We start from the raw sequence: 25,561 nt of genomic DNA on the forward strand, positions 1-25,561 counted from the left end.
TCTCTCAGAGAGTTCTTAAATTAAAATTAAGTATTACTGCTGGGATACCTGAAGCATGACATCACTTTGTGTCATCTGACTTCAGCTCCCAGGCTCAACAACAATTGCTAGAAGCTGCTAACATTTAATATCGCCCTGTGAAAATACATATCCTTCAGATGTTTGCAACTGCTGGAAGACATAAAGCAATAAACACTTACAATACAATGCAGACAGTTCCCTAGTTTTCGACATTCTGTCTTCTTGCTGCATTGAAACTAACTTTTATGGTGTAGTTATAAAACAATTTAATTTCAACCATTTTCTGAAGTTTTGCAAGTTAACCTTCTATGTTCCAGTTTCCACTGTTTATATACATTTATACAATTACAATAGTGTATACACATTTCTGTTTTCTTTCAGTAAAACACACTGCAGATACATCTTTAAGCTCAGTACTTTACACACACTTCTGTACCAGCAGTTTGATATACACATAACATACAGTTCTAATACATTGGTAACACAAGCATGTTGACATTCACTTATGACATATAATTATTTACAAAATTCCAGTGAGCTGAGCTGGTAATATTTCCTTTTGTGGCAAGGGGATAGTGCAGGAAACGGAGTCAGACGACCAGATACATGTGATGTCATTCTGTACAGAAACAATGTTTTAATATTAGAGGAGACTGAAGTCTCAGCAGCATTCTGCCTTGGATCTGACAACAAGGACTGCTCACTCTCATCATCTTGACTTGTGGTAGTAACTTAACGAGGGGAACATTAATTCTTTTAGTTGATCAGGAATAGATTGTGAGTTTAGCTAAATACTGTTTTTCTATAACAGTGTGAAACTTTTCATCAGTGTTATTTTTAATATTCCCTGTGAATGAAACTCTGGTGTTTACTGTAAAGAAATATTTAGTAGTTTCTTGTTCTTTCATTATTTATTATTAAATATATTTAAACTTTTCATTGTGGTTGGTCCTTTTTTAGAAAATATTTAAGCTATGAGAGTATTTGCATATATTTATTTGGTGATAACTATGGCCACTCCTAAAAGCCTTCCTGCTGGTCAAACTACCATTTGTATTAATATTAATTTCACTCAGTATAATTGGGTACCCTTGTAAGAGCCTTAAGTAGCTGGCTTTCTAGTGCCTGGTGGCAGTGATAACTACCTTACAGCCTGGGCAGAAGTGGGGCACAGCTAAGTAAACCTGTGCCCTCCTTTCCCAGGGTGTGCGTGTGTGTGTGTGTAAATCACATCTCAAGGTATGCGTGTGTCATCTACTTGCAGCAGGGGCACGAAGCACTGGTTTCACAGAGAGAGTGGTGGAGGACTTGGCTTGGGCACTCAATTGAGAACTTAACTCTGAAGCTGTGCCAGTGGGCAGTCTTACTGGGGACCTGAAGGGAGACAGATAGAGAAATCCACACCCCGGGCTGACTGTGTTCCCTGCGCACTTAAGGGAAATTTTGTTTGATGCAGAGAGGTCTGCATCTGGAAATACTGAGTGTAGCTATTTGTATTCCAAGTGAACTCTCCAGTGTCAGTTTTTGAGGACTCAAGCTCCTTGATTACGGGCCCAGAGTGGGAATGTCACAACTTGTACAAAAAGAAAAATCCTCAGTGTTCCTGAGGCAGGATCTGCCCTTAAACCCAAAATGGTTTAGGCCAAAGTTTTGAAGACTGCCTATGTCTTTGTTTATGAGGTCAATAACTGATTTACTCCACTGCCTTACAGATAAGGTTAGTGAGGCTGAGAGGTTTACATTTGTGTGGGTCAGTTATTTCCTTCCCTTTGTGGAGTGGGATGACTACAGCAGTTCAACACCTTTAGGACAAATTTAGTAGAAAGGCTAAGATTTTACAGATGTGATAATAATGCAATCAGGCAGTACTTTGTACTGATGTACTTAGCATGTGTGGTGATTCGCTATTCATATATGCTCTTAGGGGATTTCATTTTGAGCTCTTCCATAGCAGACAGATTAAGTTTGATTTTACAGGTTAGGAGTTCCTGTCTTCTACTATACAATTTGTTGATACTAGGGGTTCTACCAAATGGGTTTTTTTCTTAAATTTGGTACTTTAGTTATGTCTTATAGGGACTAAGGCCTCAGTTCTAGTGGATGTAAATGTAGTATTTAGCTGTGAAAATTACAGCATGTGAAGCAGGGTCGTCTAGGTAAGGCAGGTTGTCAGTAAGCTAGAGCAGATTTACCTTAGAATAGTTTCTGAAGATGGGGGAGTTTTGAGATGACACAAGTTTCATATCCAGAATATGTGTTACTGTACAATGGTCAGATTTAATTAGTGATTTGGTAACTTTGGCTTCTGAGTTTGGTGGTGCTACATATATATATATATATATACCATATCTAGTGTTTTAGAGCCCTTCTTTGGGATTTAGACTAGTTGGTTCAAGAATTTGGCAATAATGAAACCCAGGAATCTCTGTGCATACTTGTTTGTAGTGTGGTAGGTTCCCTAGTTAATGGAGGGATAGCTGAAGTCACCCAAGAGGATAGTGTAAGGTTTTATGCTGAGGGACATTTTATTTTGTATTTAATTATTTTACATTTGTTTACCGGGAGAGTCCGACTGAACACAAGACCCTTTTTCAACAGAGGCCCGGGGAGAAAAAGCTCCAATGTTAGTAGAGAAGGGTTAGTAGAACAATATTTAATACAATGAAGATAAAAACAATATCATTAGCAAAACATTCATAGTTTTAAAATGACTGAAAACAGGGCAAGCTGGTCAAGTGAAAATAACATGACAAATAGTTACAATGACACTAGAAGACAATAGTAGTGGTAAACTGGACAAGTAAGAAACATTACAAGGGGATACATGTTCCAAGAATACAATACTAGTAGATAGTGAGATTGTACACAAGAAGAGTGAATTGGAGATACAGAGACGTATATACAGATAGCATAGTAAAGCTGACGTTTAGAGGTCAGCTACTTTTTAACTGTGCTATGGTAGAATACAGGGATGTAATTAAACATTTTGAAAAAAGAAGTTATGTACTCACCATAACGTTCCATCTGAGTAGATACTTCATTTGTCTGCAACCTGTGGTAGTCGGATCCGACCTCGGATCCGAAACGGCAGCTTTCCAAGCTCCAAAATCAGAGCTCCTCCCCCCTACCCATAATCCCTTACTACCAACCACATTACCTCAGATCGGTTATTTAGCCCTATAGGCTAAAGACAGAGAAAAAATCTCCAAAGGAACAATACCTTACCGAGGTTCGGGGGATGGCAGGGGGGGTCGGTTGCAGACAAATGAAGTATCTACTCAGATGGAACGTTATGGTGAGTACATAACTTCTTTATCTGAAGTAGTTACTTCATTTGATCTGCAACCTGTGGGACAGAGTCCCCAGCTTACCTAAAGACCCTGGGTGGTCCCTACGGAAGGATATTCCGAAGCACCGCGGAGCCAAAGGAAGCCCTACTTCTGGAGATCATGTCCAGTTTGTAATGAGAAATGAACGTATGGGAAGAGGACCAGGTAGCTGCTGAACAAATATCGTCTACTGGAACTCTAGACCAAAAAGCCGTCGAGGTAGCCACAGATCTAGTAGAATGCGCACGCACGCCAACCGGAGCTGGCTTCTCAGATGAAGTGTATCCCTGTCTAATACACTGAGAGATCCAATTTGCCACTGTCACCTTAGAAATTGGTTTGCCCATGGCTGACTTAGCATAAGAAACAAACAACTGGTCTGGCTTGCGAAAATCTTTAGTCCTATGCAAGTAAAAACGTAGTTGTCTGTGTACATCCAATTTGTGCAATGTGTATTCACCCTTGTTTTGGAAATTCGGGAAGAAAACAGAAGATTAATAGACTGATTAATGTTAGCCTCTGTGGCTACCTTAGGCAGAAAGGAAGGATTAGTCCTGAGGGCCACTCTATCCTTGTGAAAAATAAGGTATGGATGCTTAATGCACAGAGCTTGTAATTCTGAGACTCGTTTGGCTGAAGTAATAGCGACTAAAAAGGCCGTTTTCCAAGATACAAATTTCAATGGCACTGAGGCCGCCGTCTCGAAAGGTGGTCTTGTTAATGCTTGTAAGATCAAGGTAAGATCCCATGGAGGAACTGCTGGCTTAATAGGGGGCTTTAAGAGAAACACGCCTTTTAAGAAGGTCTTGCATATTTTTGCTGACGCCAAGGAATCTACGCCATCCCCCACGTGATAATGAGAGATGGCTGCTAGCTGGACCTTAACGGTGGACGCACTAGCTCCTTGTCTAAAAAGAAGGGACAGGAAGTCCAGGATAGTGGGAATAGGAACCGTAAAGGGATCCAATTCCTTCTCCTTTGCCCAGATGGAAAAGCGTTTCCATTTACTGTTGTAGAGCTTTCTGGTGGATGGCTTATGAGCTGCCACCAGAATGGCCTTAACAGGGGACGAGATACCGGGAGTCCTAGCCATTAATGGAACTGGATCAAACAAGCCGTGAGCCTGAGGTTGACCAGGTTCGGAGTGTGGCATCTCGTCGGATGTGAGATTAGGTCTGGTCTGGGGTCCAGAATCCATGGGGGAGCCACACTGTGAGACTGCAGAAAGGGGAACCAGATTTGTTGAGGCCAGAATGGGGCTATGAGAATCACTCTGCTCCCCACCTGACAGGCTTTCTGGATGAATTTCATCATCAGAGGAAGAGGAGGATACGCATAAAGGAGACCGGGCGGCCAAGCATGAACCAGAGCGTCCCTGGGGGATTCCCCTCTGGGGGGGAAATATCGCAAAGTAATCGCTGCATTTTGTGTTTAGGGGAGAAGCGAAAAGGTCACAGCGAGGTTGACCCCACTTGAAGAATATCTGCTTCGCGACAGAAGGATTCAGAGACCACTCGTAAGGGCTGAGGAATACCCGACTTAACTTGTCCGCTAATATGTTGGACCATCCCCGAATGTGCATTGCTATCAGAAAGCGGTTGGTGGAAATCGCCCATTCCCACACTCTCATGGCTTCTCGACACAGGGGGTAAGATCTGGTCCCTCCCTGTTTGTTTATATACCAGACAACGGACATGTTGTCCGTCTGGATTGCAATAGTCCCCAGAGGAAGAAGGTGATGAAGAGCTTGCAACGCCAAAAGCACTGCCCTCATCTCTAGGACGTTGATATGCAATGCAGTCTCTAGAGGAGTCCACGTGCCTTGGACGGACTTGCCCGCGTAATGCCCGCCCCACCCGAGGCAAGAAGTGTCCGTGGTCAACGTGGCTTTGACTGGGGGAATCACAAAGGGTCTCCCTTCTTTGAGTTCCTGAGCCTGTAACCACCAAAGAAGGGAGTGCCTGCATGCCCTGCTCAGGGGAATCGGCATGTCTAAGGGATGGACCGATAGTGACCATTGGACTTGGAGAGTCCACTGTAACACTCGCATTCGCAGACGGGCATGAAGAGAAAGGCCGATCGCTGCTGACATAGACCCTAGCGCCCTCAGGACTAATTCTGCTGGAGGAGCGGGGCTTCGAAGAATGTCTAAGATTTGGAGAGACAAATTGTTCAGCCTGACCGATGTAAGAACCACTTTTGTGATCAGAGTATCCAACCTGGCCCCTATGAATTCTAGGGCTTGAGTGGGGCACAGGCAGGATTTCTTTAGATTCACTGAAATGCCCAAACGATGGGCCAGAGAGAGGGCGTAATCTCTCGCCACAACCAGTAGATGCCTGTTGGGGGCGGTGAGGAGCCAGTCGTCTAGGTAAGGGAACACCTGAATGCCCTGGAGTCTCAGGTGGGCTGCAACCACTGCCATGACTTTGGTAAACACTCTGGGGGCTGAGGTTAGGCCAAATGGAAGAACCCTGAACTGATAATGCCTGGCTCCTAGCCGGAAGCGGAGGAACCTTCTGGATCGTCTGTCCATTAGTATATGGTAGTACGCATCTTTGAGGTCTAACAAGCACATCCAGTCGTTCTCCCGCAGAAGGGGGAGAATAGATTGGAGGGTGACCATCCGGAACTTTTCCTTGAGTATGAACAGGTTCAGGGACGAGAGGTCTAGGATGGGTCTGAGGTCCCCCGTTTTCTTTGGCACCAAGAAGAACCTGGAGTAATAACCCAGTCCGGACTGATCTGGGGGGACGGGCTGGATGGCTCTCTTTCTTAGCAACTCTGAAATTTCCAGAGCTGCGGACTCCCTTTGATGGGGTGGAACATCGGGGAGACGTTTGGGTTTGGGGGGGGGGGTGTGAACAGTATAGTGTAACCTCTGGATATAATCCGGAGCACCCATCGATCCTTTGTAATGGACTCCCAGTTTGACAGGTGCTCCGATAATCGCCCCCCGACTGCCTCCAGAGAGGGACAGTCGGGCAAGCCCTCAGGGCTGTTGCGCGGGTCTGTCCAAGAAAGGTTCTCTAGACCCGAAGTTACGCGGCCCCCCTCTGCCTCTGGGCCGGCGTCCACCTTGTCCTCCTCTTGCCTCTAGAGGACGAGTTGCCCGCAGCAGGACGGGATTGCTGAGATTTACGCAACCACAGCTTCTTTTGCCCACTCTGATTCCTGGAGAAGGATCTTTGGGGGCTAGAGAAGCGGACTCCGACGGCAGACAGCATCTTCCCATCCTTTTCGCTTTGGACTAGCATGTCGCGAACTGTTGAGCCAAATAAGGCCGAACCATCATAAGGGGCGTTCGCGAAGGACACCTTAAAGGGTTCCGTGAAGTCGCAAAGGCGGAGCCAGGAGTGACGTCGCAAGACCACTCCAGCTCCGCTAGCTCTAGCGGCTCCTTCCGTGGCATGGGAAAGAAGCCGCATAGATGTGTTTGATATGGACTTTAGAGTGGCCATTCGAGTCTCAAAAACCTTTTTGTCTGGGACCGACATGGACTCCGGAGGGGCTGCAGCGTATTCTTTAAGTCACGCTGTAGCCTAATGGTGTGTGCCATGTAGTTCAGCGACCTTATGGCAAAGGTCACTGAAGCAAACATCCGCTTCCCAATGCGGTACAACACCCGGGACTTCTTGTCTGGCGGATGGACCGAAGAACTTTCCTGGGCAAGTTCTTTCCTAGTGGCCGCCGCCACCAACATAGCATCAACCGGCGCGCCTTTGGACCAAGAAGGTCTATCAGAGGGAGGGCTGAGGACCTTGTCTGGGCATCAAGGGATAGGCTCCACGGTGTCGGGGTCTTTCCAAGCCCTGGTGGTAATTAGATCCACCAAGGGGTCGGCTGGGGGGGGACACCCAGGAGGTAGATGGGCCTGCCTCAAAGGCCTCCAGAAATACAGACTCGTCCAGGGAGGGCTTTTGGGCAGACCACCCCCCTCTTATACGCAACATTTCCATGATGTCTCCGAAGGAGACATCTTCAGGGGTGACCTTGGGGAGCCCTCCGTATCATCCAAATCCGTATCCGTGGTAATGGACTCGGGGGAGTCCAGGTGCCTCCTTTTGCACTGATGCTTCCGAGGTGCCTCTTCGGCAGGACTGTCCGAACAGGGTTCATCTGCAGGGTGGTGTTCCTCCATAGGAACCAACTGGAGGGCTTGGGCAGGCTGTCCAGATGGACGGATGATCGAAGACAGACCCTGATACAGTGGGGGCACGGGTGGATCCGAAGGCCCAGTCGGGGACCTGGATGACCTCGACAGTACCCTCTCCACTACCTCAAAAGCCGAGGGAGATTCACTGTCCCCAGCCTGAGAAAGTAACCTCCCTGGCTCCGAGGATAGGATCGGGGTCGGAGCCGAAGCAGTCGGACCCGAGGTAGTGGTGTGCTCCGACCCAATCAGCGCCGAAGACACAACCACCCCCTCGGATCCGATGCTCAACCCTCGGCCCAGAGAGCTCGGATCTGACAAGCTCGAAGGTATAGTCGGCGTCAAAGACACAATCGCTATCGGCGCTGACGTATCCCTGGGTCCGAAAGGGCCTGGATCCGACAACTCCGAGACCCGAAAACGGGTCGGAGAAGAAGCGATTGGGGTAAAAATGGGGGCTGCACTCCCTCCCAAAGAGGGGGGGAGGCAAGGGCATCCCCATATCTGCATCTGGGTCTGCAGAAATCTTCGTATCATCCGATCCATGTCTGATTCGGAGATGCTCCGTGTAGACCGCGAAGAGGCAGTCGAGGCGGGCCGGGAGGGCCGCCTCAAAGACCTCGAGGGAGATCTATCCTCCTCCGGCGAAAAAGAAGGTGAACGGAGCCGAGAGGACGGGGATCTGAAGACCCTCACTGGGGACTTCAAAATTTTCTCAGGCGGAGCCGAAGGATGAGACTCGGCCCGCCTTTTTGATCTGTGACCCTCTCTGTCCTTGTGCTTCTTCTCCCTGTGGGAAGAAGCACTAGACTCCACAGAGCTGGTACCCGATAAGGGAGGTTGAGTCCCGGGTACAGCTAAGGGAGCAGCCGGCACCGAAGCTACAGGAGTAGCTTGAACCCGGCTGGGAGAGGAAGAAGAAGCTGATTCCTGGGGGAGTTTTCCCGCCAGGATCAGCTTGTTCTTTCTGTCCCTGAGTGCCCGGGGGTTGAAGGCTGCACATATCTGGCAGGCCTCCGATAGATGGGCTGCCCCCAGGCACAAAACGCACTGAGTGTGGCCATCAGCTGGGGAAAGCTTGTGGCCACACTCAGTACATTTTGAAAATATGGCCTTAGAAACTTCAGCCATAAAGCTCTCTCACACACACACCCAAACACTAAGGGGGGAGGGGGAGAGATAAAGTTAAACTAAGGGAAGATTAGTTTTTTTTTTTTTTTTTTTTTAAAAGGTTTTTAAGGGTTTTAAAACACACACACACAAGATTAAACAACAAAAAAGGTCTATAATTAGAACAATCTCACCAGGCCAGGAGCTCTTCACTATGAAGCAACTGTCTTTAGCCGCGGCAAAAAACGATCTGAGGTAATGTGGTTGGTAGTAAGGGATTATGGGTAGGGGGGAGGAGCTAGGAGCTCGGATCTTGGAGCTTGGAAAGCTGCCAGGTCGGATCCGACTACCACAGGTTGCAGATCAAATGAAGTAACTACTTCAGATCATCAGTTTAAGATGTGCCTCATGGTGAGTATAGTTGGCTGCTGTGTGGTATTGGTTTTATCATAAAAATAATGTGGAGGAGTTCAAGGACCTTGTTCTGCATTACAAGTTTCAAGATGAAATCATATCTTAGCAACACAGATGTGCTTCCACTAGCTACAAAATCCAATTTGGCACTGGGTCTTAAGGAATGGTACGTGTTAAAACTATGAACTGCGGGGATGTTCTCACTGATCTGAAACCATTCTTCAGTAACTACACATATTTCAATATTTTCAAAGATTAGGAATGCCTAAAAGGAGTGAAACTTTCTGTTTAGGCTTCCAGCATTGAGCAGTGCTGCTTTTATATGATTCTGACTGTAGCTGGCTATGTGGGTAATTTGAGGAGATTGACCTTGCCTAAAATCGTATAACGGAGAAAGAAAAAGTATTAGCCAATACATGGAAGACATGAGAAGAGAAAGGCAGAGACAGACAATCTTAACCAAGCAGCTGAGGTTGTCAATAATCATCTTATCCCAAGCTGATATATGTGAATACCTATATAGATAGATAGACAATATATATTGGACCCTTCTAAAATGATAGCAGAAGTTAAGCCAATAACTTAAGTCAAATATATTTTGTTTCCATTGTGCCATCATTCTTGGTGATGGCAAGATACTGTTCAAAAATTATTTTGTTTCCTTTCCAGATATCAGACAGCTCCATTGTATCCCCCCTTCATATGCCCCACAGAAGTGCATCGAAAGTCAATCAAACCCACGTCTGCAGTGAGCAGGCCCATATGTAAACCTGGGATGAAGGGACAGTGTTTTAGTGCAGTTAAATATCCTGCGACCTGAGAGGAAACTAACCTTCACCCTGTCTTTCCTCAGCCTGGAGAATATCTAGCTATGTAGTCACAAGGAACCAGAATGCTGCCAGATGAATTAACGGGTCTAGGACTATTCACTGAAAGCACATTTTACTAAAAGTCAAATGACTCTGCACAAATCACTGAAAGCTCAATTCACTGAAAACACAATTCACTGAAACACATTTCACTGAAAGTTATATATGGCCTTTTCCCCACTGTAGTGCGACCCTGGAGTTAGTATATATAGTACGGGGGTGTGGGGGGCACTGCCCCCACATAGCTTGGATATATATTATGTTCAGAAAAGAGTAACTTATTGGAATTGCAAGATTCCATGCACATAGTTCAAAATATTTAAAATAGGTGGGGGGCTATGCCCCACACCCCCCTTACTATGTATACTAACTCCAGGGTCGCACTACAGTGGGGAAAAGGCCATATATAATTTTTAGTGAAATGTGTTTCAGTGAATTGTGTTTTTAGTGAATTCAGCTTTCAGTGAATTGTGCACAGTCAAATGTGTTTCTGTGAAATGTGCTTTCAGTGAATAGTCCTAGACCCAAACTAACTTGGTACTGCTACCTTAATGGCTTCTGCATCCCAGTTATGGGACCTCTATTAGTGCCTACATTTCTTATAGTGTCACAGCGAAGTGTACACTGGGTATGAGCTGCTGATGCTGGGTTGTATGCAGGAGGTAAATATGATAGCTTGGTTTCTAAACTGGCCATTCAGTACTGCCATGCAATCTGTGTAAGCAAAGCAATGTACCTACAGTACTGACTACTGCATCACCAAAGTCAAGATTCCAGTGAATAACATGAAAGCCCAGTACAAAACCTGAAGACTGAATTAGGACATCCGCAAACACAGACTCCAGAAAGTGTGCAACATTTTTTTCAGGGCATAATGAAATGAAGAGTTGAGAAACTTAAGCCCAAGTCAGCAAATAAGTACACTCCCCCTTGCCATACCTGTTAAAAGCTTTGGATTCTCTCTGGCAATTCAGTATGTTGCGGATTCAGGGACTTAAGCTCAAATGTAAAGATGGCACTGGACATGGTTTTAGGATGCATGAAGAACTAGCGCCTTTCATTACAGACCTTATAAAGATTGCCCATAATCTTGAAGGATGAAGGAGCAGAGTCCTGGTGCTACCAAGCTGCTAGAATATCATCCTTGATAACAGTTGTGTACCTACCATAAATGTAGATGTTCGAGTGTATTCACTGTTGCAGTCATTACACTTGGGTTATCCTGGGCTACCCACAGTCGGCCTGAATTCCAAAGTCCTGGTCCGGCATCGGTTGCTGTCGCCTCTTCCCTGACGTCAGTGCACCAGGGGTATAAAAGATGCAGCTGATGCCATTTTCTTCAGTTTTTCTTGCCCCAGATGTCAGGTGCCCCCAAAAGGGTAGGCTAAAAATTATGCTCATAAAAAAGCATGCACAAACATAAACATTATCTTCATCTACAAGCAAACATACCACATAGGTTGTATAGAAGAGAGAAGTAAATAAGTCCCAGCAATGAAAGGGGGATGGGTGGGAGGGTAACCTGGACTGCAACAATGAATACACTCGAACATCTACATTTATGGTAGGTAAACAACTGTACTATGTTCGTGTTTCACTGTTGCAGTTATTACTCTTGGGTTGAATCCCAAAGCTGAGGAAGGGTGGATGAGCTAAATAGAATTAGGAGTGGCTATGAGGCCCTGCAGAACTGCAGTGGCAAAGCCTGCTCTGGATTTAGAGTAAAGAGGTAAGTGGTAGTGCTTTGTAAAAGTGTGCACTGAAGTCCAAGTTGCAGCCTCCAAAATGTCCTTGGTTGGTACTCCTCTGAGGAAGGCTGCTGAAGTGGCTGATGCTCTGGTTGAATGTGGCCTAATGCCCTTAGGCACTGATTTGCCATGTTGTGAATAGCAGAAACGAATGCAGTGGCCTAACCATTTTGAAATAGTCTGCTTTGAAATAGCTTTTCCTTGCAATCTTGCAGCATAAGCCACTAAGAGTTGCTCAGTCTTTCTGAAAGCTTTAGTTTTGTCCAGGTAGAAGCGTAGCTGTCTGTGTATGTCCAAAGAATGCAGAAGTCTCTCCCCCTTATTCTGTGGGTTTGGATAAAAGGTAGGCAAATGAATGGTTTGGTTAAGAGCCACACTGGACACTACCTTAGGCATAAATGTTGGGTTTGTCCTTAGAGAAACCCTGTCCGGATGGAAAATAATAATAGGTTCCACAGCCATTAGTGCCTGTAACTCTGAGACTCTTCTTACTGAAGTTATTGCTAGGAGAAGAGCTGTTTTCCATGATAGGTATTTTATCTCAGCTGCACTGGCTGGCTCAAAAGGAGGCAGTGTGAGCTTTTCCAAGATAAAATTGAGGTCCCATGCAGGTATTGGAGCTCTCCTTGGAGGTCTTATGTTTTTGGCTCCTCTGAGGTACTGCCTTAGCAGTGGATGTGAAAAAATAGATGGGTCCGTATTGTACTGAGCTGATATGGCAGAGGCATGGATCTTAATAGACGAGAAGGAGAGGCCTTTGTCCAGCATCTCAGTTAGGTATTGTAAAATCTGAGGAATATTTGGTACAAGCGTGTCCATTCCGTGAGCCTGGTTCCAAGCACAGAATCTCTTCCATTTTTCTGCATACGATTTTCTGGTGCTGGGCCTCCTGGCCTCCAAAATAAAATCCATAACTGCCTTAGAGAGAAGTGTGTTCTGAATGGTTACATTATCCGCCAAGCAGCCAGATTTAGGGTTCTGAGTTGGCTGTGCAGGATCTGATTGTTTTGCTGGGTCAGCAAATGAGGAATTTGAGGTAATGCCCAGGCTGGGCCTTGAGACAAGCTTTTTAGGATTGGGTACCAATGCTGACGTGGCCAGTCTGGGGCAATCAGTATCATTTTTGGCTTCTTGTCTGACCTTTAGGAGTACCTTGGGGAGGAGAGGCAGTGGAGGAAAGGCATATATTGTAAGGGTTTTCTAGCTGAATGATAGGGCGTCCACTTTCCATGCTCATTTGTGATAAGTCCTTGTGCAGAATCTCTGTAGTTGGCAGTTGTGAGGGGAGGCAAACAGATCTATGTCTGGGCATCTCCATTTCCTTGTTATCATGCTGAAGATTTGTGGATCTAGTTTCCACTCGTGAGGGTCCATGAGGTTTCTACTTAGTTTGTCTGCCAGAGTATTCGCCTTTCCTGGCAGGAATTGTGCTTGAAGGTGTGTACTTGATAAGTGAATGCTGTGTTCCACAAAGTCCTGGCTTGTCTGCAGAGGGGCTAGGAATGTGTGCCTCCTTGCTTGTTTATGTAGCACATGACTGTAGTATTGTTCGTTTTTATCATCAGTTGTCCTGGATGAAGTAGATCCTTGAAGGCTGTCAGGGCATTCAGTACAGCTAGCATCTCTTTTTGATTGATATGAAGATGCATTTGGTTTGCGGGCCCATGTGCCCTGAATACATTTTCCTGCCATGTGGGCCCCCCAAGCATAATCTGATGCATCTGTTGTTAGTGTCTGCCTGGCTGTGGGTAAAGTGAATGGCTGTCCATTGTTGTGGCGACAGGCCTGTGTCCACCATCGAAACTCCTGCTGTAGGCAGGGAATGAGGGTAATTAATGTTTCCAGGCTGTGAGAACGCTTTCACAGGACTGACTTGTGACTAACATATTGTTAATTTGAACTTTGAAGCAGCGCAGCTTCCAAGTGTGTCATTTGTACTTTGGGTTGCTATTATAATTCACTGAGCAACCCAAGGGGTTTAAGTATACGATTTTGAACATTGCATTATTGCAATTACCAATTTACTAGCTGTTTTTTTCATTACTATTTTATCTTAAGTGTTTGAATAGATCTTGTTGGAAAACTGTTTTTTTTACACACAGTTCTAAAGTTAGTTTTATTCTTTTGTAAACTTGACACATTGTATGGTGTAAATTGATTCTCACTTCATTTTCTTAATTACATTTAGGGGCCGTTTGATATTGTTTTTGACTATAACAGTTTATGTTTTTTATAGAGCAATTTAATATCATTATCGTTTATTTTTATTTTTTATAGATATTATAGGTCAGGGGATTTGTGACTTGTATCAACTAGATTTGTTACAACATATTTAGTTTGTAATCTCACTTTGTGAGATGGGCATTATCATATTCTCATAACACCATTCAAGCATATCCCTTCACCGATTTTATTTGTTATCTTCACTACGAAGTTTGTTTTTTTTTTTGTTGATCTAACCTATTGGTCGTAATTTTCATCAAGAGTTACAGGTTTAAATTTTCATCAGTGGATAGGGAAATTTTCTTGGTTTTAGCTTAAAGGTTACATATTTATATGATTTTTTACTTTTTTCTGATTTTTTAGATACATTCTTAATTACAATGGAACAATTAATGGTTCAATACATGGAAATTTCAAGACAAATCATTACATTATTACAGGCGAACAAAACTACAGAGCACATTAAAGATGTTAGTTTAACAGATACACAAGTGGAATTTTCACTATGCATACGCCTCCAGTGACCACTGCTGAAAGGCAAGTGAACACGGAGTTATTAAGAGGGGAAAGAAACAACAACCCCAGGGTGGATAACAACAACAGCAGAGGAAGGGTAGGTATAAACAGTACCCCTATAGGATCAATGTTTGACATGGAGAATTTCTTGGTGCCCCCTGTTTTAGATGACACTTCTAGGCCAGAAAATCCTAGGACATTCAATACCCAGGTATTCAGATTCGAGAAGTTAGTTAAGAAATACAAATTGCTTCAGATAGATAATGTTTTTTTAGAGCGTTCCTTAGAACTAAATCAAGAACCTAGAGGTTTGAGAGTATACAGAATTCCTATGGGGATTGATGCAAATACCGAGGCATACAAAATATGTTGGAACTTTTTGATAGAACTGGGATGGACTTAATGAGAATTATCATCAGAGACAATAACAATAGGCTAAGTGTTTTAAAAAATGAACTATTCACTCTCAAGCAGAGTATCACTAATGATTTACTTTTTGAAAGTAATAAAAGTAGACTAGATAGAATCTCAACTAAACTTGAAAGATTTGTTAAAACAAGTATGGAAAGAAAACAGAAAAAGATACTAAGGGACACCACTGAATATAAAGAGAAAAGAGCTTATCCCTTAACCAATACGAGTGGAGATGTTCATTATGTTGGGGGCATAAGGAGAAATACAATTTTAACTGGAGAGGGGGCAACTGATGAGACACACTTTGTGACGGAAGAGGATGAAGAGGTTTTTTTAGAAAATCAACCTCAACTAAGACGGTCAGACAGGTTGAGGAATCGAGGCAACACACGAGACCAGGTGGACCAGAGACCACATCAGGGACTAGGGCGGTACATAGGGAACAACTGGAGGGGTGAGCGACAAAGGAGGAACAATTCGAACTTGAACTCGAATTTCAACAATAACAACAATTGGCACAACAGATGAATTACAATAGTGACAATATTTTTACTACTTCCCCCACTATTAATTTTTCAGCAATTTGTTGTGGATCACCAATTGACTCACCCCAACATTCTCCAGCTAGTATGTTAAATCTACCTTTGGCTAACAACATTACGGAGGGCCCCACTATTTCAGGGGACAACTCCTTTCATGTTTACAACTTCTCTTGTTTGAAGATCATGGATAGTCACCTTAGTTTATTGAAAAAAGGTTTAACTTTTGTACCGGACTTTAAATATGACATCAGAAAGGTTCTCATTAACTTAAAGCTTTATACAAGAAAATTGAACTTAAAAATATTTTTCAATACTAAGCAAAGGATTAACAGTGAGTCACAAACTTTTACAACTAGAAGTAGTAGTACATTTATACCTCCATACCATCCTGCTGTGTTAGCCTTTGAACGACTATGTACAACGCAAATTAGGCGGCTTCTTGACAACAGACAGATAGTAGTTGACAACAATTTAACATCTGCAGAAGTTTTTTGTTTAAAGGAACTTTCTGACAATAAGGAATACAGGGTTATGAAACCGGACAAAGGTGGAGGAGTGGTTATTACGACCAACACTGATTACTCAATGCAGATGCAGAACATTCTAAATTATTCCAACACGTACGAGTCAGCCTCTAAATTTGATGTCCAGAAGGCTTACACTTAAATAGACTGGATGCTTTACGAGTTACTATGTGAAGGAATCATAGATGCTGAGGAATATAACTACTTATTGGTAGAACACGCGGTCATACCCAGCCTTTTTTGTATACCCAAAATTCATAAAAACATAGCTAACCCACTTTTTTGACCGATAGTTGCAGCTTTACGATCTAAAACTGAACCACTAGCTTCATACATAGACATTGCGACCAAGGATACTTTGGACAGGCTGCCTTACATCTTAAAAGACTCGTGGCATTGCTTGGACTGCCTTAGAACTTTGACCAATGAAGATTTGGGGGTATTTTTATTGGTAACTGTTGATGTCATCAATTTATTCTCAGTGATTCCCCACGATTTTGGGCTTGACTGGTTCAGTAAGAGTCTGGATAAACACACCAATTTGCACCGGACCAAAAAGTGTTTGTTGGTTGATCTGATGCAAATTTATTTATTTATTTTTTTTTTTATTTATCATTTGTTGACCGGGAAAGTCCGACTAGGTTCCACAGAGCCTGTTTTCAGCGGAGGCCCAGGGAGAAATGCTCCAGATGCATGTCTTTGGAATGTGGGAGGAAACCGGAGTACCCGGAGAAAACCCACGCGAACACAGGGAGAACATGCAAACTCCACACAGAAAGCACCCCAGCCGAGAATCGAACCAGAGAACCTCTTGCTGTGAGGTGACAATGTTAACCACTGCACCACTGTGCCGTGGAGAACAACTACGTGGGTTTTGAAGATGAATATTATAGACAGTCCACCGGGGTTGCCATGGGCGCTAAATGTGCACCCATTTATGCCAACCTCGTTTTAGCAGAATGGGAAGATCAGTTTGTATTGACATCTGAATATAAGGCTAAGATGCCTATCTATTTAAGATTCCTGGACGACATCTTGTTTTTTTGGAAAGGTACACTTGATGAATTGGATGAATTTATTTTATATTTGAACAACACAACTACATTTCTAAAATTTACACACAAGGTTGACAAGAAGATTATCAACTATCTGGACTTACAATTGTATATCAAAAAAGGCAAGTTAGAATCCAGACTGTATAGAAAGAAAACTTACAGTAACTCATTTCTACACTACAAGAGCTGTCATCCTGCCTATGTCAAGAGGAACGTAGTCAAGAGCCAGATGATCAGGTCGTCTCGTATTATTAGTGAGGATGACATTTTTTCAGTTGAACTAGACATATTGAGGGACCTATTTGTCCAAAGAAGCTATCCGACCGACATACTTTCAACGCTTCAACATGAAATACTTAGAAGAAGGTCTGCTGACTTTGTTCCCATCTTACATGACACACACAGGCTGTTTGATAAAGTTATCAACTACAAAGAAGTACTTGATAGGAAAGATATGCCAACAGGAATGGTACTACAACACAACGTGTTAGCATTTGAAGTTAAGGATGTCATCTACGGTGCTTGGGAAAATCTCATCCCTGCAGATTTACACATCACACTAGGTAAAAGTCCTTCTTTTATCAACAGTAGAGGCTTGAATTTGAAAGAATTATTAGAGAGGACCCCTAGATCTTTTGGTCAAAGACCTGCTAAAATGGCCAAATGTGGCAACTGCAAGGCTTGTAAATTTATCAACAATGGTCCCCATGTTTGTCTAGGTAGCTTCAAGAGAACTTTGAAGAGCCCTGCTACTGCAATTGTAATACGAGCATGGTTATTTATGCTGCTACCTGTTTATCTTGCCCAGCATTCTATATAGGAATGACTACTAGGAAGTTAAGACAAAGAATACTAGAACATTATAGGGATATAAAGAACAAGAAAACCACTAACTCACTATTTGTACACACAAATCATTGTCCGAATTTCAAAAAGTTTATTTTCTTTGTTATTGACAGGCTGTACACAAAAAAAGTTCGGGGGAGACTATAAAACTGTGTTGGAGATAAGGGAATGTCTCTGGCAACTGAGACTGGATGCCAGCAAAGCTCCTGGTATAAATGAGGCATTGTCTCTAGCATGTATTTTAAGGTATAAGGCAGCCTGTATACAACACACAACTTTGTTATTTTTAAACATAGCAATAGATATGAGTTTTTTGTTTACAAGGAATGTCATTATTACACACGTTTTTCAATTTATTCCATTAATTTTTATTCAATTTCATCTTATTTACTTTACCTTTTACTTTTTGGTAGTAATTATTTACAGGGATTTTAGTAAACAATATACTGTTTTGTAGGAGTTCAAGGCTTGATGAACAAGCATGTTAGGGGACAATTAATTAATCAACATTCTTCTGCTTCATCACCCCTGTTTAATTATGCATTAATTGACAGTTGTATTTAAAGTTTGCTCTGAATGAAGTTAACTGACTCTGAAGATGCCCATGAGGGTGAAAGCGCTTAGTCAGTAACAGTTGTTGTATCCATGACTTTTTATTTTTATTTCACTTTTGGATAATAAAGGTTCTGTGATTTTACCTGTCTTGCTGCCTTCAGTGCCTTTCTGTTTTTTAGATAATATGGGTCTTTGTTGCCATCATTTCGAAGAAAGAAGTCAGTTGCCTTTGTTTGTCTGGTGTAAGATAAGCCATCTGGGCAGTTGTACTTAAGCTTGCACCCAGGAATATTATCTCTTGAGAGGGTACCTGTTTTGATTTCTTTTCATTCACTGTGTACCCTAGGCAAATTAATAATCTTTTTACAAAACGCCAGATGCTTCAGTAGAATGTCCTTATTCTCTGCTTAAATAAGGCAGTCGTCCAAGTAAGGATATATTTGTATTCCTCTTTGTCTGCAAAATGCAATTACTGGTGCCAGGCATTTTGTGAAGACTCTGGGCACAGTAGATAAGCCAAAGGGCAGTGCAGAAAATTGGTAGTGCATTGAGCCAGCTATGAATCTGAGGTATCTTCTGCAAGAATGTCTGATTGGGACATGCAGGTATGCCTCTTTGAGGTCCAAAGTTACAAGCCAAGTCTTCTTGCCCAGCATGGGCAGAAGCTGCTGCAGAGTCAACATTTTGAATTTTGGAACGTCCAGAAAAGTATTTAGAATAGACAGGTCCAGTATTGGTCGCCAGGCTTTGTCCTTTCTGGGTACCAAGAAAAGTCTTGAGTAAAATCCTTTTCCCTGCTCTTGCTGTGGTACTCGCTGAATAGCCCTCATGTCCACGAGGGATGAAACTTGCTTTTGTGCCTCTGCCCACTGATTGTATGGCAGGTCTGGCATACCTTTTGTCTTTGGAAGGGTGTGAAAGTGGAACCTGTAGCCCTGAGACACAATATTCAAGACCCATTTGTCCTGGGTGATCATGTGCCAATTTTGTGAAAAAAGTGCTAGTTTTCCCCCTAAGGGTGCTGCCAAAAGATAAGTGCTTATCATTGGCAGGGGAAAGTCATTGGGACTGTTTCCTGTATGGCTGTGATTTGTCTTCTCCGCTTTTGCAGGTAGAAGCACCCCATTGTTTAGGCCTGTATGAGCTTTGGGGCTGGGATCTGCCTCTAGGGCATCTGTATCTGCCTCTTTGCGGCCTGTCTGACACTGGAAAGGACCAATTCTTAGAAGGCCAGTTCCTGCTAAATCTGGATGGCTGTACCTGTAGGAAATCCTTAAATGTCTGCATAGATTTTGCTTTATCCTCCATTTTCTTCAACACCTCTTCTGCCTTAACACCAAACAAAGTATCATGCTGTAATGGAGCATCCAATAATTTTGCTTTAACATGATCAGGCAGATTCTGTTCTTTTAACCAAGCATGCCTTCTAATGACAGAACCCGTAACAGCAGCCCTGCAAGAGGCCTCCAGTGAATCAAAACCACAATTCAAAGTAAGCTTTCCCACTTGTTCAGCTGCATGCAATAAATCCTGCATTTCCTTGTTATCAGAACATTCAGAATTTGTCAATATTTTCTGTTTTAACAGTGACATTAAGTATTGCTGATATTTAAGCATATGAAACTGACAATTTAAAGCCCTTACAGCCAAGGTAGCAGAAGTGTAAACCTTTTTCCCCCCATCTGTCCAGTGCCCTAGAATCCCTATCAGAGGGGACAGGGTTTTATGCAGTGGAAGCCTTAACCCCTTTGGGACCCTGAGATATAGTTTCTGGGTCAGCAGCAGGATTTTTACATAGAAATTTATGAGAGTCTGGGACCCTGTAGTATCTGTCTGACTTAACAGGTGCAGGGGGTAGAGAGTCAGGCGACAGGCCGAACTCTGAAAATACATCATCTACAATGTCTAGAACAGGTTGAATAGCAAGATGTCTGTGCTGAGGTAGTAAAAGAAAGTCTCTGAGCCTTTTCTTGGATTCTGAATAATCTTGGCTCTCCCAGTGGAAATGCTCCCTCATGGTATGCAGGGTTTCCCCAAAAGAGTAATCCTCAAAAGGAGAGGCTGAAGGAATCGATTCTTCAGCATCAGAATCCTCATAGGGAGGAAGAGAGTATCCCTGTTCAGAAGAGGAGTCAGAGGAAATGGAAACCTGATCAGAAGAGTCATATTCTGTCTCTTGCCTAGGCCTTTTATCAGGAGGGGGATGGGAACCCCTGATCAAAGTAATTAGGTCTTCGGCCATTTTAAGCATCTGTTTCTTAGGCATGGAAGTCTGTCCAGGAGAATGCTGTACTTGTTTCTTTGTCTTTAGAGGTGTTTTAGTCTTTGCCTTTGAAGCTGAGGTTGGCTTAACATACAACTGTGTAGGTCTGAAAACACCCTCAGAAGCCGATGCCTGCTCAGCGGCTCCGAACCCATCTGAGGGAATAGTTTCCGAGGGTCCAATACCTTGAGTATCCAGAGGCCTAGTCAGCTCCACGTGGGAGTCGGAAGCAGCCTGTGGCTCTGAGGTAGCGGGTGTCAGGGGCTGCAAAAGCGCCTCACTGAAATACGGCGAACCGGCGACTGGCCTAGCGGAGGCCACGTAGTCGGTTTTGGACTTCAGATGCCTGTCCTTTTCCTTGCGATTTTTATAAACTCTGGTCATCGGCTGTTCTGACAGCATTATGTAATTAAATCTTCAGCCACAGTAATGAAAGGCAAAATTGAACCAACGCTTAATAGTGCGTTGGTTAAAACCAGCACAAAACCGACAGCTAGCAACGTCGTGGTCAGGGCCTAGGCAAGGAATACAGTAAGAATGAAAATCCTTATGAGGTATTTGCTTCCCAAAAGAAATACAATTGTTAACTTTTTCTGACATCGGTCTGGAGCAAGAAAAAAGTCTCCCCAACGGGGTACTTAGCTTTAATGAAGACTTCAGATCTGAAATTCGATTTTGAAAATCTCAGGAGTCGGCCGACTGGCACTTGCGAACTGCTTTTGCTTCGGGCACTGCACGGCAAGAAAGACTGAAGAAAATGGCATTGGCTGCATCTTTTATACCCCTGGCACACTGACGTCAGGGAAGAGGCGACAGCAACCGACGCTGGACCAGGACTTTGGAATTCAGGCCAACTGCGGGTAGCCTGCCAGCAGGATAACCCAAGTGTAATGACTGCAACAGTGAAACACGATGAACATCACAAGACCCTCCCACCGCCATCCTCAGCCACTCCATCATGCATTCATGGGGAGAAAGAATAGGAGCCTGAGGCCATCCCATACTGGACTTCAACTGCTCCAAAAAGGTCTTTTCACAGCAAAGATCAAACAGAGCATGCATAAAATGAATAAGGACTCACTTCTATCTGTCACTATGAGAATACCCTCCAGGTCTATATAAGTTCGACAGTGTGTTAAGTCCAGCTGTTTTTTCTTCAGTTCAATAAGTGATTTCACCCAAGTCATTTGAGATGGAGTGTCAAACACAAAGGAACAGGAGTGTGAGCATGTGTTCAGTAAGGTCAGCATACAGGGCAAAGATGCCTTTTTACCACATTAGGTGATAGCATAAGGCCAAGATCCCTAACAGTACAATTCAGCACTTGGGGCTGAAGCTCTTAACAGACATCAAACTTCTCTTTGACATACTGGTCTTCAGGCATAAATCTTGGTGCAAGATGATGTAGTAATCCCATTCCACCTGCACCCAAAGATCCTGCCAAGACTGGGGGAGCAGGACTTATGGAAGGGAGACCCTGGTTTTGAGTACTCAGACCTACAGCCAGATGACTAAAGGGACCACTCCCAAGGATCAGGCTAGTCAGTCTAAAGCTTTAGTTAAGTGGGGGCTGGGCAGCACTAACTCCAGAACACACACACCACAGGATGACAGCTTGTGATGCATCTTCTCCAGGCCCTTTGCCAACTAAGGCAAAGGACTGACATGAAACCAAGCTCTCACTTGTCAATGACAAAGTCAGCACCGTGGGGGAGGGGGGTAAAATGCTGTTTTAGCAATTTAGTTAAATTTAAGGAGGGATAGGCTCTGGGTAATACTCAAAATTGTGAACCATATGAAGGTGCTCGCAACCTGGAGCTGCACCTGATCCCACTACAGACATATTCCCAAGTCAACAAAGGCCAAGAACCTCTACTTTTATGGCCTTTGGGTAGCAGAGATAAGCCAGTGGTGTGTACTGCCAACTTCACACTCCAATCATCCCCAGGGTCCAGGCAGTACTGGCTGGAAATCTGATGACACGAGAACACTTAATGCATTTGAAATAGGCATCAAATATGGAAATTGTCTATGAGTCAGGATAACAATCCAAAATGTGAAAATGATAGAAAAATAAAAGGCAGACTCAAGTGCGGAATTTGCTTGAGTATATAGCAAGTGGTTGTGTAGCATGCGCATGTTCATACACAGTGTGCACTTAAGAGTATGGTATCTACTAACAAAGAACAGATTGTGATTGGTGGGAAGATGAACCAATCACAGAATCATCACAAAAGATCTTCAATGTAAAATCTACTTTTTGCTTTAAATATTTCACATGACACACAAATCCAAAGTCAAGCTCTTACAAACAAGATGTTTTATTCAACCCTTTTTCTACTTACCTTTTTCATCTGGTAATGATGGTATGCTGTCACTGCGTAGTGAAGAATTTGCTGCTGTATGAACCATCTCCTCTGAGGAAATGCCTGTGTTTTCCGCCTGATGTGATCGGTTCTCAATTTTATCCAAGGACAAAAGAGAAGGACTTTCCCTTTGGCTACTATTATGAGTACTGAAAAACAAGACAAAGAACACGGGTGGATGCACTCATTAATAGGTTCACAGATTAGTACTACGCTAACTGCACTTGTGAGCCATTTTAAGCCTAGCCAATTATCCCTTGTGAGACTCAAACCCTGCACCTTGTGCTTGTAAGGCAAACACCTTAACCATTAGGCCATCCTCCCACATCTTTCAATCATTTCAAATACCAGTTAAAATATTCATTTTTAAAACTTCTTTATATGTCCATGGTTTAATTTTTCAAAGCATAAAGCTATCTCTTTTTTTTTTTTTTTTTTTTACTTAAAGGCAGGCTCCTGTATGTTGGTGATAACAAGTACAACAGTATCAAAATTGCAGACAGGGAGAGTTATATCTTTGTTAACCTTGTTAGTCCAACAGTTAACTTAATATAAAGACAAGGCTATCTAACTGTTACTCTAAAAGAGAGTTGAAAATAGTGTAAAATGAAATCCGTGTGGGAAACAAAATGACTAATCACTTACTGCATTTCATCTTCAACAAATGAAACAGCAAAGTGTTACCCACCATGCACACAATTTCTCCACCACAAATGGATGAAGTGTAGCACTAAGACAGTAAAGTTCCTAGCCATGCTGACTACACAATGGCATGGGTTACTGTACAAGTAATCAAGTTCACCTCTAGCAATAAATCATTCAATCACAGCAGAGAAACTTAAACATAGCACACACTTGCCATAAAGGGGGGTTTACCCCCTTTAATTAATGTCTGAGGTCAAATGACTCAGGAAATAGGTTTTTATTTGCTGATCAAATAGTCCATCACTAAAGAATGATTTGCTTAGAAAAACGGTTTCTGAAGGTGCCCCATGCAACCAAAGCTCCAGAGAACACAGGCACAAGATCAGGTTTTGGCAATCTAACAGAAAAAGAATATGATGAAACATCTAGCCAGGAAAAAAACAAAGATGGGTTAATTCCAAGTGTTATGATTTACTGTTACAGTGACCTTCACTCATAGATCACAAATGACCTGGCAACAACTTTACCGTAGCAGAGGCATGACTTATAACACGACACAGCACCATGTCTAAAAGCAAATTTAAGATCCTGTCTTAGCATGGATAACCTTTTTTAAGGTTAACTCAAGTCTGCAAGTGTGGCTGTCAGTTTGGGACATTTGTTACTATTATGAGGGTAAAACGTCAATATTTGAAGATGTACACAGTTTTGTGAATTAGTATTAAATTAACAGGTTTTATGTGGGTATTTGGTGGGGTTTTTTTGAGGGCTTTCAATAAAACAAAAAATTTTGTAAGATGTGACACAGGCTCAAATGGATAAAACAAGAAACAGCTATACAGAAGTTCAACCTGCCTAACAGTGTCTGCATGCAACACAAAAGCTGGAACTATAGACATTTAACACAAAAGGTGTTAAACATAAAAGGTGGGAATAAGAACTTTTTAATACAATGATGTTTTCTGTAATGTAGGGTGTCCACGGTGGTGCGGTGGTTAACGTTGCTGTCTCACAGCAAGAGGTTCTCCGGTTCGATTCTCTGCTGGGGTGCCTTCTGTGCGGAGTCTGCATGTCCTCCCTGTGGTCGCGTGGGTTTCCTCCAGATGCTCCGGTTTCCTCCCACATCCCAAAGACATGCTGTAGGTGGATTGGACACTCTAAATTGGCCCTAGGCATGAGTGCGTGTGTGTGCCTTCTGTGGAAGATTGGGTGCCGGGCTGGCAACTCGACACCGTAAAACTCCACTGCCAATCATGAGTGGACAGGTGATCCGCTGTGGTGACCCCTAACCGGGGAAAGAAGAAGAAGATGTTTTCTGTAATGTCTTCAAATGTTAATGGTCTCACAGATAAATACAAAAAAGAAAGAATAGTGAATCGTATTTAAAAAATGTAGAGTGTAAATAGCTATGTTCCAGGAGACACACTTGGAAAGAACTGAGCATGTGAATTTGATAAAGAAAGGTTTTCAGGATGGTTCTTCAGCAAAATATCTGGGACAAGCGAAAAGAGGAGTATTTATATTAATTGCAAGAGGAGCTCCAATAGTGATACAACAGGATAAAAAAAGATAATAATGGCAGATTTGTAGTGCTATGAAGCTACTGGCAATAGAGGAGGATTACACTGGCATGTATTTATATTCCACCTAAACTGCTATAATGGAGCTTAAGAAAATTCTGGGAGAAATAATCAGTTTTCAGCAAGGCATATTACTTGGAGGTGGGGAATAGAATTTGATTTGCAGCAGTGAAGATGTGTCTGGTGGCCCCAAAAAGGAAAGAACAGCAAGGGAGGGTAAATTTTTGAAGAAATTTATGAAAATATTTGGCATGGAAGACATGAATTCAGTAATAGGAGATTGGAGTGAATTCACATATTATTCCCCAAGATATAAAAACTGGGCTAGACTAGACAGAATTTACATTTCACAGGAACATGTGCATTTAATTGAAGGTCTTGATATGCA

The 25,561-nt window shown here is 43.1% G+C and overlaps 1 protein-coding gene across 1 annotated transcript in view; it reads right to left on the minus strand.

The window, feature by feature from the left end:
• Positions 1–25,561, minus strand: part of CEP350 (centrosomal protein 350) — a 3,609,946-nt gene that overhangs the window by 1,253,363 nt on the left and 2,331,022 nt on the right. Inside the window, exon 19 of the mRNA XM_044085746.1 lies at positions 22,928–23,097. Coding sequence (XP_043941681.1) covers positions 22,928–23,097 — 170 coding nt within the window. The remainder of the gene's footprint in view (positions 1–22,927; positions 23,098–25,561) is intronic.

Source organism: Protopterus annectens, chromosome 10.part0 (genome assembly GCF_019279795.1).
Source record: "Protopterus annectens isolate FY-2018-M chromosome 10.part0, PAN1.0, whole genome shotgun sequence".
Classification (NCBI taxonomy): domain Eukaryota; kingdom Metazoa; phylum Chordata; order Ceratodontiformes; family Protopteridae; genus Protopterus; species Protopterus annectens.